The sequence below is a fragment of the Octopus bimaculoides genome, chromosome 18 (genome assembly GCF_001194135.2).
Source record: "Octopus bimaculoides isolate UCB-OBI-ISO-001 chromosome 18, ASM119413v2, whole genome shotgun sequence".
Lineage (NCBI taxonomy): Eukaryota > Metazoa > Mollusca > Cephalopoda > Octopoda > Octopodidae > Octopus > Octopus bimaculoides.
Genome location: NC_068998.1, coordinates 16,682,668 through 16,698,698, shown reverse-complemented (window position 1 = coordinate 16,698,698; position 16,031 = coordinate 16,682,668). Strand labels below are relative to the sequence as shown.

Below are 16,031 nucleotides of genomic sequence, written 5' to 3'. Positions count from 1 at the left end.
ATATATATATATATATATATATATATATATATATATATATATATATATATATATATATATATATATATATATAAATACACACATATACATACACATATATATATATTCATCTGTGTTGTTTTACTTAAAAATTATATTGCATGATTTCCTTTATGAAAAATCATTTCTCAACTTTCTGCAAGCCTTTATAAGATTTAATTCTTTATGCAAATTTCCTTATAGCTTATTGCTTAACATTATAAATTGTTTTGGCCTCATTGCTAAGATACAGAGAACATCTATTAAAATGAGAACGATTTGACGATTCTAAAAACATTATTGCTTTCCTCAATATTTGGTCAAGTTGAGATTGCAGCATTATTAGTCTTAATAGCAACAGAAAATCAAAATACTTTTTATCAGATTATTGACTGTTATACAATGGTTTATTCATTCATATTTGTGTCTTTAGTTGTTATTGTCAGAACATTTTGGCCATTGTATTCTTAAGTCTGCTTCATGTAACTGCCATATTCGGTAATGTTCTCAGAATTTCAAACTGAATCTTTTATTAAATCTACAGAGTTGGATCATTCTCTTGCTATTGTCCATATCAAGAATAGTCTCCTTCTTACTTCTAATACTACCAGTTCATTCCACTTGCACCAAAGTATTAATAGTTTGATTGATGCTGGGATTGAACTTATGCCCACTAGTTAAACTACAACATTTAAGATTTGACACTTAACACTTATATTCACTAACCCATCGGGACACCGAAAAGTAATATCACAATTTTTGCAAAGTATTTTAGGTTCTATGGTTGAAAATAGATCATATTCTCAGAAGAGGAAAAGTCTAACATTCAGAAGCTAAGATGTGCAACAGCACTCAAATTTTAATGCTGTTGCAACATCTTAGCTTGTGAATGTTTTAGCACTGGTAAAATTCTAGTAGACCTGAATGAGTCAAAATCTAAAGCGGTTAAGTTTGTTGAATAGAGTGGGTGAGTAGTAATTTTTAACCTCAAGGCCTGATCTGTTTTATTGGTTATATGGCTCTGAAAATTACTAAATGATACATTTTCTGTTGATTTGAACTTTTTCTTTTTTTTGCACAGAGCTTGATTCACACATCTTTCACAAGGCCCAGTCCTTGTTAAGGTGTGATGGCTTGCATACCTTAAAGACTCTGAATGCTATGCCAGCAGAATGTGAGCTCCTGGTAGAGCCTTCCATGCTGTACAGATCAAAGGATAGTGGTCAGATTAATATGGAACCCCTCTCCCCAAAGGTAAAACTGGGGTTGCATAGACCCCCTACCTAGAAAAAAGGCTAAGTTAGAGAAACAAAAAAAGACAACTGAGAGTCAAGAATAATAAAGAAAAATCGTTAATGATTTTTAAAATTTTTTATAAGAAAGTCCCCAAACAAAGCAAGAAGCCACTTAGTGCATGAGACCAGTCAGCCGGCACAGGAGCCAGTCAGGCAACACGTCATCAGCCATGGACTTCACTTGGCTCAACAGGTCTTCGCAAGGGCAGTTTATTGCCCAATGATTGAAAGGTACTCCTAAATGGGCCGGTTATGCTGCACTGGCATAGGCCACGGTTATGGTCTCACTTGGCTTGCTGGGTCTTCTCAAGCACAGCATATCTCCACAGGTCTCGGTCACTTGTTATTGCCTCCATGAGGCCCAACGTTCAATGGTCATGCATCACCTTCAAACGTTGGGTGCCTATGAAATACTCACCTATGCTGCTTGTTAACTCAATTAGCAGGTCATTCAGTTGATTGAAGAAGTATATGCTCATACTTTGTCCATCATATATGTTTATACACACATAACAAACATTCTTATCCAACTACTTGTAAAGTTCATTGTTGATTCAACATCCCAGAAAATTACTCCAATCTCTGACTTGCAGACATGCCATGCTTTTCTCTCTGACTCTTCTGCACCTACTTCAGTGGCCTCTGCTGTTTGAGGCTGGTTGGTTTTGTACAACCTCCACTCGGGTACTTGAAACTCACTTATCTTTTCTCCTCCTATTGTCCATATTATTTCCTCCCCAGACCTCACGCTAACCATTCTATTCAGATCTAATTTGGGAACTCTCTATCTCTCTCTCTCTCTATCTCTCTCTCTCTCTCTCTTATATATATATATATATATATATTTGTCCCACAGCCGTCAGCTGTTCAAGAGAAATAAACTGTATAAATCTCACTGGTTTTGGATGCCCTGCAAAGTCAAGTAAAAATACGACTGTTCTTTCTCTCAAAATATGTGGCCTTCTTGCCTCTAGAGATCAGTATTGGTTAATGTCACATAAAAATGAGACAGTCATGTAATCAATCATTACTTTCATTTAATTAATTAATTTTTTAAAAACTTTCTGCTGTAAATATGGTTTAGTCATTTAAAGATCAGATCACTGATCAGAGAGATTGATAGTGCCTATCCTGTCACCAGAACTGTGCTGTGACCAGAGTCTAGATACTTAAAACTATGGCTTCCTATGCCAATATATCTATTAACTGGATTTAGCCCTACTGGCATTAAGAGAGTGTAACTCTAAGCTCTACTGATAGCAGAATGTAAGTCCAGCATTATAAATTATCAAAACACTTGTTGATAGTAAGGGTGTGTCCATAACAATGGACCTACAGGCTACATCTTTTCATGTCTTACCATGAGGAAATATTACTTTGCTTGGAAACAAATATAGGCTGGTTGCAGGAAGGGTGTCCAACCATAGAAAATCAGTCTCAATAAACTTTATCCAACCCATGCAAGCATGGAAAATTGGATATTAAAATGAAGAGGATAGTACATGCTACCAAATTACATTCACTTGTAAATAAAAGCTATGGTTTTATGCATTTGCTGCTACTCATAGCAAAAAACTGCACTTTCACGTGTAAATGTACCTGTTTAAACTGTGCTTCTGATATTTAACCTTTTAGCATTTAAACTGGCCATATCCAGCCCAAATATTCTAACCATTTTATGTTCAAACTGGCCAGATTTGGCCTCTCACACCTACCCTACAGTGTCATTCTAAAGATATAAACAATCACATCATCAAATTCTCAAAGCTACAAGAGAATTCGCAATTAATTCAAAACTATGTGAATAAATAAGCACTTCATTTGATAGAGTAAGCCAAACACTAAAGGTTTAAAATGTTTTGATTGTGAAAACAAACTCAGTTGGTGGGTTGATGCTAAAATCACTTTGTTGTAGCTCACTTTCTTAAGTAATAGATTCTAGAAGAAAATCTCCAGCATCAACTGAAAGTGTAACTGAATTTTAAGAATTTTTTTTTTTTTTTTCCAAGCAGTTTTAACTGAAATGTTTCACCAAACTGTGTCAGGAATTTCTGACCCACATTAGCTTTGATAGTCCTCAGTTTCATGCCAATGATGTTGTAGTTGGGTGGTCTTTTAGTGGTTTCTGTTAAGGTGCAGGAGTCTGCAAAGAAAAACTTCTTATATAGTCTGTCGTTCAGCACAGTAGCAGTGGCCAGCAAAACCTATCTTACATTGAGCAGTAATGATACAAATTACTGGGCGTAGCTGGACACTGGTGATTTGGCATGGCTGACTGGACATTGAACCTGCTTTGGTGACAGCACTTTTTGGCACTGGAGACAAACACACACAGACATGCAAAACTGTACACATACAAACAGAGATAGGGGAGAAAGAGAGGGATATTACAATTTATTAATTGAATGTGATTGACCTAAACACACTTTCACCTCAGACAGTGTGAGAGAATGAGAGAAACATTAAAACGTCTAATGTCAAATAAGTCAGCATCAACCCAGTGACACCAAAACAGCTGTGTCAAAATGTCTCATACACTAGAGAGATGGATGGAATGTATCCATGAATTTCCGCTTTGGTCTTGTACTCACCAATGAAATGTTTTCAAGCCCTTGTGAGAAGCCTAGTGCGCATATCAACAAGGCAGTTTTGAAGCTCCTTCTTCGTAGTCCGTGTTATGGTGAATGCTACATTTTACATAAGTAATACATAGCATTTCACCATTAATAAGAGTAACACCATATTTTACTAATGTGTTTATAACTTGTTTGCTTTTGTTTTGACAGGGCAAAGGAATAAAGAATGAAAACATGTTAGTTGAGGACGCGACAGTAACTAGAGTGAGTTGATTGGAAACTAATTTATTTGATTTCTTTTTTACATATTTACTTATTCACCTATTGTTTGTAGAAAGCTATATTATATAAATTATTTGGAAGTGTTATCCTGTTTTTTTTGGGGGTTTTTTTTCCTTTTTCTTTCATTTATATTCTTACATATTTTATTTAAAATTAAATGCTTAGCAATTTATGGTGTTTTTTTTTTTGTTTTTTTTTTAAAAGATATTAGTATTATTATGGCAGAATCAGACAAAATGCTTGGCAGTATTTCTTCTGGTTCTTTAAATTTTAGGTTCAAATCCTTTCAAGGACAACTGTATTTTTCATCTTTTTGGGGTGATAAAATAAAGTACCAGTCAAGTACAGGGGATGACGTAATCAACTATCTCCATCACCCCTCAAAATTGCCAGCCTTGTGCCAAAATCTGAAACGATAACTACATTTCTTAAGGTGGCAAACTGGCAGAACTGTTGGAGCAACAGACAAAATGTTTAATGACATTTCTTTCAGCTCTTTATATTTTGAGTTCAAATACTACTGAGGTTGACTTTGTCTTTCATTCTTTTGGTGTCAATAATATAAAATGCCAGTCAAATACTGGGGTAAATATAACCAACTAAACTCCTCCCTCTGAAATTTCTGGCCTTGTGCCAAAATTTGAAACAATTGTTATTATTTTTCTCTTGGGTACTTTCTACTTAACAGTCAAACTCTTAACTGTAAAGTAGGCTTGGTACCTGTTCTCGGACAAGCAGAGTGAGGCAAAAAGAATTATATAGTTTGTTTTAGTTGCAACATATTCATTGTGGTAATATTTGAACACATAGCCATGATGTTACAGACAATGAATTGACAAAATCCTATGTGCATCAGACGAAATGCCTAGAAGTATTTACTCTGGCTTCTTGCCTAACTGAATTCAAATTCCATTGAACTCAGCTTTGCCTTTCATCCTTCCCTGGTGTTTGTGGGGTTTTGGATCGATCAATAAAACACCAGCCTTTGGCAGTGGATCAGCAGAATTGTTAGTGTCAAGCAGAACGCCTTGCTATATTTGTTGACTCTGTGTTCAGAAGCAATGCCATATTTGTTGGCTCTTTGTGTGGTTTGAGTCAGTGCTATATTTGATGACTCTTTGTGTTCGAGTATATGCTGTATTTGTCAAGTTTTTGTGGTCTGAGTCAATGTAGTATTTGTTGGCTCTTTGTGATCTGAGTCAGTGCTATATTTACTGTCTCTTTGTGTTTGAGACTATGCTGTATTTGTTGACTCTGTAGTCTGAGTCAAATCTCACTGGAACTTACTTGGATAGTGGACTTAATTTAATGTCAACAGTATCTGGTCTCTGAGTACCTTTAGTCTATCATAAGCATTTGGACCAGATTTATAGTTTGAGGATAGCTTCCTCCCTTCGGTCTTCAGAACCTATTCCCTTTAATACTGCCTAAAGACATAGATACTGTCTTTAATAGTGCCTATTAAAGGGCACAATTAATGCTCTTCCTCCTGACTAAAGTGATGGTGGAAGGGTTTGTATTATAATGGTGACACATAAAAGGCTACCAGTACTCTCTGTGGAGTGGTTAGTGTTAGGAAGAGCATCCAGCCGTAGAATCCAAGCCAAAACAGACTGGAGCCTGGTGCAGCCCTCCAGCTTAGCAGTTCCAATCAAACCATCTAACCCATTCCAGCATGGAAAATGGATACTAAATGATGATGACGATGATGGGCATTGGTCCTTCTCTAGAAAACAAAGGCAAAACAAAGAAAGTCATTGAGAGAGAATTTCAATAACAGATAAGGGTTACTATATAAAAACATGTTTGAACATCTGTGATTTCAGCACACCTTTTGAACAAAATAGATTCCAGTTAACCCATTACCTACCAGTGATCTCATATGAGATCACTTAAAAATTACAAATTTCGTAATTATCTGTCAATATTTACACATATCTAACTTTTTTGCTATATCTACTAGGTATATTTCTCTGATATTCAAATGAGGTTTGCTAATTTTTCACCCAATATCTCGCTTATTTCTATTTAAAATGTTATTTTGATCATTCCAGTGTGTTTCTAAGGCTGTTTTATGCTAGAAATCAAAGTTTCATAAAAAAAATTCCAGTTAATAGAATTATGGGAGGTAATGGGTTAAAACAGTAAATGTCTCTGGTGAAATTATTATTGTATTTCAAAAGATTAGAGAGTAATGCCATCTGGATACTTCAGTTTTTTTTTTTTTTTTTTTTTTTTTTTTTCAGAAACAATTAAATTCTCTAAACAAAATCACCAGCAACATCATTGACATCATCAATTCTGCTCGAGAAGAATGGGAAAGCGAAGCAAGTAAGTATGGGAGGTATTATATGGGTATGGATATGAGCTGAAGAAAAATTATGTAAAACTAACAACTGCAACAAAACTTATGAAATTTAATTGATACTTAGGTGCAGGAATGGCTTTGTGGTTAAGAAGCTCACTTTACAAACCACATGGTTTCAGGTTCAGTTCTGCTACACACCACTTACTATGTAGCCTTAAACCAATCAGTGCCTTATAGACTGAAACTGATATATATATATCATGGACTCTCCCATCATTAGACAATGCATGAGGTTTCTGCAATTTCTTGCTGAACAACTACACAGATGATTTGCTTATAGTGGATCAAATGTTTGTGTTCACATAAGCTCAATCCCTCTATCATTCTATCATATTGACTTTACTTGTACAAATGCACCATGTGCCACATGTCAGATGACGAAATGCTTGCAAAGCAATGTGAAATGAAGTGCTTTGGTCAAGAACATAATGCAACGCCCGATCTGGGAATCAAAACCACAATCTCACAATCAGGAGTGCAACTCCCTAACCACTAAGCCATATCTCTTCATACACACACACATATATTCAATTTTATTTTCCAATCAATATAATTATCAATGCAGAACAAACGTAATAAAATTGTCTTTTCTCCTGGCTTTGCACATTAAGAAGGGAGATTAGTTATCAAAGGTAATGATAATGTTCCCAGATTTGATATGTTTTACCAACAACCTGGTAACTTTTCTGGAGCACCACAAACTCATCAGCAGCTGAGATCTGAACTGATAAGATACAGGTCAGTAGTATTGCACTACCAGCTATCTTATCTATTTGGGTCATATTGATAAGGTACCTCTGACACTTTACCTACTTGGGCCATTTTGTCTTTATATTGCTGTCATCTAATGGAAATGAATTTTACTTACTTTTTGGACTTCAGATCAGAAATCGGCACAGCCACAGACATCTTCAATGGCAGATACCAATACTCTAATTCAGGCCATCACTGTTGGGAAAGGTCTCAAACAACCAACACCTCGACGTTCTGAGAATTCTCATCAGAATAACAACATTAATACTCAGCCACAGACTCAGAAGCCACCAGGTAAGTTACCTCACATTTTCATTCTTTTAACCTCTTAAATACATGTTGTGTTATGTACTATTATATAGGCGCAGGCTGTGTGGTTAAGAAGTTTGCTTCCCAACAACACAGTTTTGGGTTCAGTCCCACTGTGTGGCACCTTAGGCATGTGTCTTCTACCTTGGGCCAACCTTAGCCTTGAGATTTGGTGGCTGGAAACTGAAAGAAGCTTGTCGTGTATGCGTGCTCTCTTGTTTTGACATCATGTGAATGTGTAAATGAATATCAGTCATTTCTAAACACACGTCAAGCCATGAGGAAATATTACCTTGCTTGGAAACAGGTGAGCGCTGGCAACAGGAAGGGTATCTGTCTGTAGAAAATCTGCCTCCATAAACTCCAACCAACCCATGCAAGCAGGGCAAAGCCGACATTAAAATGATGATGATGATCTTTCAGTATGCAGAACCACTGGTCATAATGCCAACAAAGAATGTGAATATTATGACCATTTTGCTCAAGTGGTGACTTGCTTGGAATGTCAGCTTTCATGCATCATATGCACATGCACACCACAAGCTTCCTGCAGTTTCTCTCTACTAAATTCACTCATGTTTTTGCCTGACCAGGGCTGTAGTAGAAGATACACTGCCAAGGTGCTATGCAGTGAAACAAAACCAAAACCAAACCCGTGTGATTGTGAAAGTAACCAAATTAAACCATGTTGTCTTAAAAATACACCTTCAATGATGTAGTCTAGAAAAGGCAGGATAATTGCAATTGGAGAGCTTTTGATTATAGACCTGCTTGTTCCAGGTTCACCAGGGACTAAGTAGCAACATCTAGTTGTATTTTCTATTGCAAACAAGTCAACATCAAAATAAAGGTGGAATCTGTTGCCAGTTAAGTTAGTCTTAAAAAGGTTCAGCAAAGCATAACATGATTGATTTTTTCATATTTATGGTCATAATCTGTGTTCTTAAAAACTACCCCTTGTTTTTTTTATATATTTCCAGCTTCTGCCAATATTTCTAAAGCTCCAAGCACTATCAAGACTAACATCAAAGCAGCCTCCAGTCATCCTTACCAGCGTTCCTGAGGTAGTATTTGAAACTGTATGCAAAGAAAGAAAAAAAACTGCACATCTATAACTCAACAGATATTACTACAGTATTTCTGACTGCTAACTTAATGAAGGTAACAGAAAAAGAGGATCTATATAAAAAAAACCTACTGCACAGTGCAGCAAACTTATTTTTAATTAAATTATTGATTCATTTTGTTCCTTCTCTAAATTTTTTAAAATTTATTTTAGGGAAAACAATCTTTCCTTGAATATTTTGTAAACATTTTTTTGTTTTTAATTCAATAAATTTAGCATTTTTTTTTTAACTGATGTTTTTATTATTTTGGAAAATGTTGAACAAGCACAGGTGTGGCAGTGTGGTAAGAAACTTGCTTTTCAACCACATGGTTCCAGGTTCAGTCCCACTGCAGCTTTGTGAGTGGATTTGGTAAATAGAAACTGAAAGAAGCCCATCATATATTTATATATATATACATACATACACACACACATATATTTATGTGTTGATGTCTATGTTTGTCCCCTGTCACTGCTTGACAAATGGTGTTGGTGTGTTTACATCCCCATAACTTAAGGGAAAATAAATGCTGATGTCGATTCATTTGACTAAAAATTCTTCAAGGTAGTGACACAGCATGGCCACAGTCTAATGACTGAAAGAAGTAAAAGATAAAGCATATAATTTAATAAGCTTAAACTTGGACATGGATCTACAAGAGACACTAATGCCATTTCAGGTCTACAGCAGAATTTATCAAGACTTCACATACTGTCTGCTACCTCAGTACTAGTTGCTTCTCAAGGTATACTGCCCTTAATGATACTGTTAAATGTGGTTTGGCAGTAACTGGTATTCTATTGCAAAATATATCATCTTTGTCATCATCATTTAACATCTGTTTTCTATACTGACATGGGCCTGGTGGTTTGACAGCTGGCAAGCCAGAGGGCTGCACCAGGCTCCAGTTGTCTGTTTTGGCATGGTTTCTATGGATGGATTCCCTTCCTAACATCAACCACTTTAAAGAGTGTAGTGGGTACTTTTTACAAGGTTTTTTTTATGTATTCTCAAAAGCACCACCAATTTAGTCAAGAGGATTTTTGCCTTTTTGTCTTTGCAGTTGGAGGCAGGTCTTCATTTTTGGAAATTACTTGGAATTAGTAGGGGTATCCAACTGCAGAAAGTATGCCAAAACTGACATGGGAATTTGATGCAGTCCGACTGCTCATCGGATCTTGTCTGACCATGCCAGCATGGAAAAACGGACATTGAATGATGTGTTTATGTCTTTCCATCTGGCTTAATATGTAAAATAATGTCACTAGTTTTTGCAGTTTTATTGTTTATATTTGTTACTAATGCATGTCAGGCTGCTGTGCATTTGATCATGCAGAAGATGCGGGGAAATAAGCACTTTAATGGGAAACGAAGCTGGCAGCAGGAAAAGCATGAAACCTAAGGAGACAACCTCAACATTTTGTCCAGAAAAGATAATGATAATGATGTACATATTCTCAAAGAATGTAATGAAATTATAATAAAATGTTTTAACTTCATAAAAATATAGGCTAGAAACAGGGAATTGCAAAAAAATTTTAAGGCTGTCCAAGTAGAATACAATTTATTGTACGCTGGTGAAATTCACTGGTTATGGTGTCTCTGTGAGCTGAAAAATGAATGTTAAAGATTTTCTTGTAATGGAATCAGAGGACCAAGGATGTTTATGTGATTGGCATTTTTGTTCAATATCACTGACCAAATAAATTATCAAAGTCTGAAATTATAAAGGTTGAATTAGTTCCTCTCCCTCTTTACTGCAACATTCTAACATTCCATGCCAGGAATCTCTGTTTCCTATTAGCTTTGTGAATTTGGCCTTCAATTTTATGTTGTGTCACCAGAGTCATTGGGTGGCCTTTGTCCTCTATTAGGGTGTAGAAGCCTCTAAATTATAACACCTGATATGGTTTGTTGGTCAGCATGATAAAAGTGGCCAGCAAAACCCTTTCCTGCGTTACCAACAGAGCAGAAGCAGATCAAATATGTCCTTAAACTCTTTAGCATTTAAACCAGCCATATCCGGCCCAAATATTATACCTGTTTTATATTCAAACTGGCCTGATCTGGTCTCTCACATTTATCCTACAATATTATTCTAAAAATAAACACATTATTGAAGCTTCAAAGCTACAAGATGATGCATGACTAATTCAAAATGATGTGAATAAATAAATTTTACACTTGACACAGTAATCTGAATGCTAAAGGATTAATCTCTTCTTTTGTCTTGTGCTCAGCAATAAAATGTTTTGAGCCCTTACGAAAAGCTTAGTGTATATATCAACAAGGGGATCTTGAAGTTCCTTGATAGTCCAGGTTTAGGCTCCATAGTGAGGAATACTCTCAGCAACCTCCCAGACCAGCCTTTGTTGACTCTGAAATACCTGACTGCCAAATGTAAAGTGTATCACAAGCACTCCAAGCTTGCCTTTCTTTCAGACAGCAACATATATTCCAAAATGTCACTGACTTGAGTTGCATGCCATCACTGAAACAAATTGGTTGGTGGCTTTCATCCTCATTGATAGTTATGCACACAGTCTTTTTCTTTACACTGAGAAGCAAGGCCTAAGCAGGTAGCAGCATTTTCAAGGAATGTTAGCACGTCTTGCACATTGTTCGGTTGATTAGCTGTGAGGGTAAGAACATCAGCACAGTCCAATGTCAGACAAGTACATGAAGACTTCCTAACACAATAGTAAAAAAAGGAAAAAAATGATCCATGTAGATTTCCCAACCTTTGGGCCTCTCATTACTTGGTATACGGTCACTATGTTCAATACTCCTCCCTCAGTTGTGTCCTCACTGTTGCTGGTGCCACATAAAAAGCACGCAGTACACTCTGTAAAGTGGTTAGCATTAGGAAGGTCATCTAATCATAGAAACTACACCAAAGCAAACATTGGAGTTTGATGTAGTCCTCTGGCTTGTAAGGTTCTGTCAAACTATCCAACCTATGCCAGCATAGAAAACAGACTATGATGACAGCAACTGCAAAATCTAAAAAGTTATGAGCTTGAATTAAGAAACAGGTGAAACTCCTGATTCTTTGTAACTGAAATTTACAAATGAATAATACTTTAACATTCAATTTTAATAGCTGTGGGTATTAAAAAATACCCACATTAGCAGTTTCACTCATTGAAAATTGCATCAAATGTTTTACCAAAGTGAAGTTTTTCTCAAAATTAAATTCAGACAAAATTTATGGATAATTTTGCAACCCAACAATGAATTACATCAACAGCTCCAGCTAACATTTCTGATTTTCTACATGTTTTTAGTTGTCTGGATTAAAAAATGACCTGCCATGCAGAAAACAATACTGAAGAGTTTTTTAATCCTCTATGCTCCAAACAGTTCAAGAACATCTGTTGAACTGTATAAATCTCTTTAATTTATAACGGAACTGCAAGTTTACCGGTCATTATTGTGATTGTTTAATCAGACATAGGTCCAATTGAACATTAAGTTGTAATCAAAGATGCTCTGGCTGCAATTATCTCATCTTTCCATATATCTTAGAATACATTAACTAGTTGTTTTTATTTTTTTCAAAGTTTTATAATGTAGGATGTGGCTGTTATTCTTAGCAAACTGGACAACCTCATAGAGGCTCCCTCAATGTTTATAGTTATTGGCAATGATCTGACCAGGCAACAACTCACCACCATCGCCACCCACTTTTAGTATAAGACATGTCCTATGTACTCCAGTAGCTTTAATCTCATGATAATTGCAGATGGGTGGAGGCACAATGGCCCAGTGGTTAAGGCAGCGGACTCGCGGTCATAGGATCGCGCTTTTGATTCCCAGACCGGGCGTTGTGAGTGTTTATTGAGCTAAAACACCTAAAGCTCCACGAGGCTCCGGCAGGGGATGGTGGAGAACCCTACTGTACTCTTTCACCACAACTTTCTCGCACTCCCTCTTTCTGTTGTGCCTGTAATTCAAAGGGTCAGCCTTGTCACGCTGAATATTCCCGAGAACTAAGTTAAGGGTTCACGTGTCTGTCGAGTGCTCAGCCACTTGCACGTTAATTTCATGATCGGATCAACTGGAACCCTTGACGTAAGCGACGGAGTGCCAACAACAACAACAACAGTTACAGATGTAGCTGTGTGATAGTGAAGCTTGCTTTCCAACACTCTACAGCAGCAGCTTGACCATGTGTAGTATGTGTGTGTACCCATGTCGTCTTGACATCATATGACAGGTGTAAATTAGTATCATCATGTCTACAATAAATAACATCTGACCACGAGAAACATTACATTCCTTGGGAGTAGGTGAGGTTTGGCAACAAGAAGGGCATCCAGCTGTAGAAAATCTGCCTCAATAAATTCCATCTGACCCATGCAAGCATTGAAAAATGCATGCTCAATGATGATAAAAGCTTCTCACTACCATGAGATTAAAACTAGCAGACAATGAAATTAGTCATCATCAACATTAATGTCATAAAATTTATTCTTCTTTAACACGTTTCAACTGCATGAAAATAAAAGTATAAAAATAAAAGAATGAAAACACAAGACATTTGTATATGAGAAGGGGGGCATTTATTGGCCTGAAAAAGGAAAGGTGATTTGACATTTTTAACAGTGATTATTAATCTACTAAAACTTCAAGTGAAAGTTTTTTTCTTTTTTTTTTCTTCCTCCTATGAAAAAATTGTCAAGAATATTATAAAGAAAAATATACAAAAAAAAACAAAAAAAACTAAGAAATATCTGAGGCTTCGATGGAAGCCAATACAACTAGATGACGGCTGGAGCTCAGCAAGGTCAACTATGCAGCAAAGGCGGCACAACTAGCCATGCCATGTGTGCAGGCCCCATTAGCCATCTACATTACAAACTGGGTCTCAGCTGTCAAACCAATAACTAAATCTATAGTTATAGCAAATCATCTGTGAAAATCCTTAAATCTTTTTAAACTTTAAAAAAGAAAAATACTGGATTATCTTGTCATGGTGGGTTAAGTAGAGTAGACTTAGTTGGAATATTTACACAGATTGCATCATAATGCATGGGGTTGTTTTGTTTTGTTTTGTTTGATGCTTTTTCAATTACGGTGGTGAATTCGTCCCTAAAAGAACATTATTATAGGATCAACAAAACATGAGGTAAATTGGTCTGAACTCAACCAATCAAAAAACCACTGACTTTTATTAAAAGAATCAACCAGACTGAGTTGTGTGGAGTGGGTTGTTGTTATTACATATTTCTCAGTAACAGCTGAACTGATAAATCTGTTAGACAACCGTAGAGTAACCTAGATAGTCAGTTACCCCACAATCCCATCAAACAAACAACAGTATTAAACAACTCAACAATATGAGTTGAGAAAGGATGTTCAGAAATCATTGCCTTAACCAAACTAGAAGACTACACTAATATCCTTAGCACATTCAAAGAGATTTACTATCAAGATTATAATTATGAAAATCATCAGAGAGTATTAAAAAAAAAATGCACACAGTACATAAACTATCCTTTCACACCAGTGTGAAAGGGTTAAATTTTAATTAATTTCAACCAGGAAACATAAAGCTGCTTGAGTGGGGGAGAATGAGGAGTAATGTTATACAATGGTCTGATCTTCACTGAGGCCCAATTTCTTTCTTTTATAGGGGGAGTGGGGGGAAATAGGAAATCAGCTAATCTACTACACATCACAACAAACAGAAAAAAGTTCATGCCTTAATGAATTAGGCCACACATTATTTGAATTTTATTTCTATTTGTTACATATTCTTTTTTCTTTTTTTATGGATACCATAACAAACAGACACCAAGTCCCTTAGCCTTCCATATTTTTAGAACAGGTTAAAGACAGATTTTGATTCAGAAATGTAACAAAACAGAACAAAATTATTTTTAAAAAATGGGGGGTATGGGTGGGATGGAATTCAGTCTAGAACCCAATGAAAAAATATTTCAACAGTCTGGGTAAACTGAATTATTGAAATCTTCTGTTTATGTATTTTTTTTAATCTGCCTTCTAAAAATTATTTGACAACCACAGCAATCATCAGACATGAAGAATTAAGTCAAAGTAAAATAGTGGTGTTTTGTTGTTTTTTAAACTGTTATTTAGTCACAGGTTAGCTCTAATTAAGCAGACCTACAGTCAAAGGCATTCCAGCCATGGCCATAACACTTTTTGTCTTGAACTAAAAGGTCTCTTTTCTTTTATCTAAGACAATGTGGTATGATTTGGCTGCTATTTCTTGCAGATCAAGTGACCATGTAGAGGATCCTTTATTGAATAGGCAACCACTTTATGAAATGGCAAATCATTTGTGTGTGTATGTGAGAGAGAGAGAGAGTGAGCACGCACATAACTCTGAACTTCTTACAAGCATTTAACCTGTTACAAATCATGGCTAATTTTCTCTGATATCAGGCAATGGATCTATCAAAAAAAATGTTTACATGGTCATTCATTTCAAGAGAAACTTTTGTTAAATTTGTCCAAAAAAAAAAAAATTAAATTAAAATAAAACCTTAATGTTGTTCAAAATTGAAAATTAATAATGATTAAAAGCCATTTGATCCTGTTTTTCCCCCGCAGAAATAAAATTTAACAGACAGTTCTACTTGGCACAAAAGATATTACATAAAATACCTTTCATGTCTTGCAAATATCAGACTGATCAGGAATAGTTTTATGGGTTTGTTCATGAAGAAAGATCAATATTAAAATGTAGTAATATGAAAAATGCTTGGCTAAGTTTAAAACTAACAAGATGATGTTGAAATTCAATGTCTATCCGCATAGACACACTGCCAGATATACATTCTCAGTTGATGAAACTAGGTTATTTCTATCATTGTAAGAACATATATAAGGAACAAATCATACACAAAAACTTGGCAAATCCCTCTTAAAAACTTTGGTAGGTATTTTTGAAACTATCAATTACTAAAATAAACTAAGGTGAAGGAGTGTTTTTTTTTTTACAATGAAAATTGTTCGTAAAAAAAAGAAATGTTAAAGAAAAATTTAACTTACAAAATAGAGTTTAAGATACATAGAGTCACAAAACAGATACAAGAATATCATGCTAATTACTACAGCCATAATTTTAGGATGTGCTAGGGGCAATGTTTAGAACTGGAATAACCATACTTAATGTTTCCCTTAAGCTTGAGAAAACTATATATATGTGTGTGTGTATGTGTGTATATATATACATATATATATATATATGTATATATATACATACATACATACATATGTATGTATATATATCTGTCTGTGTGTGTGTGTGTATATATATATATATATATATATATATATATATATATAT

The 16,031-nt window shown here is 35.4% G+C and overlaps 1 protein-coding gene across 2 annotated transcripts in view; it reads left to right on the top strand.

The window, feature by feature from the left end:
- LOC106871197 (mediator of RNA polymerase II transcription subunit 8) overlaps positions 1-8,957 on the top strand; it is a 19,673-nt gene extending 10,716 nt beyond the window's left edge. For both annotated transcript variants that reach the window (XM_014917544.2, XM_014917543.2), the window contains 4 exons: positions 4,100-4,153; positions 6,418-6,502; positions 7,422-7,586; positions 8,582-8,957. In XM_014917544.2, coding sequence (XP_014773030.1) covers positions 4,100-4,153; positions 6,418-6,502; positions 7,422-7,586; positions 8,582-8,664 — 387 coding nt within the window. In that variant the 3' untranslated portion in view covers positions 8,665-8,957. The remainder of the gene's footprint in view (positions 1-4,099; positions 4,154-6,417; positions 6,503-7,421; positions 7,587-8,581) is intronic.
- Positions 8,958-16,031: the final 7,074 nt, after the last annotated feature.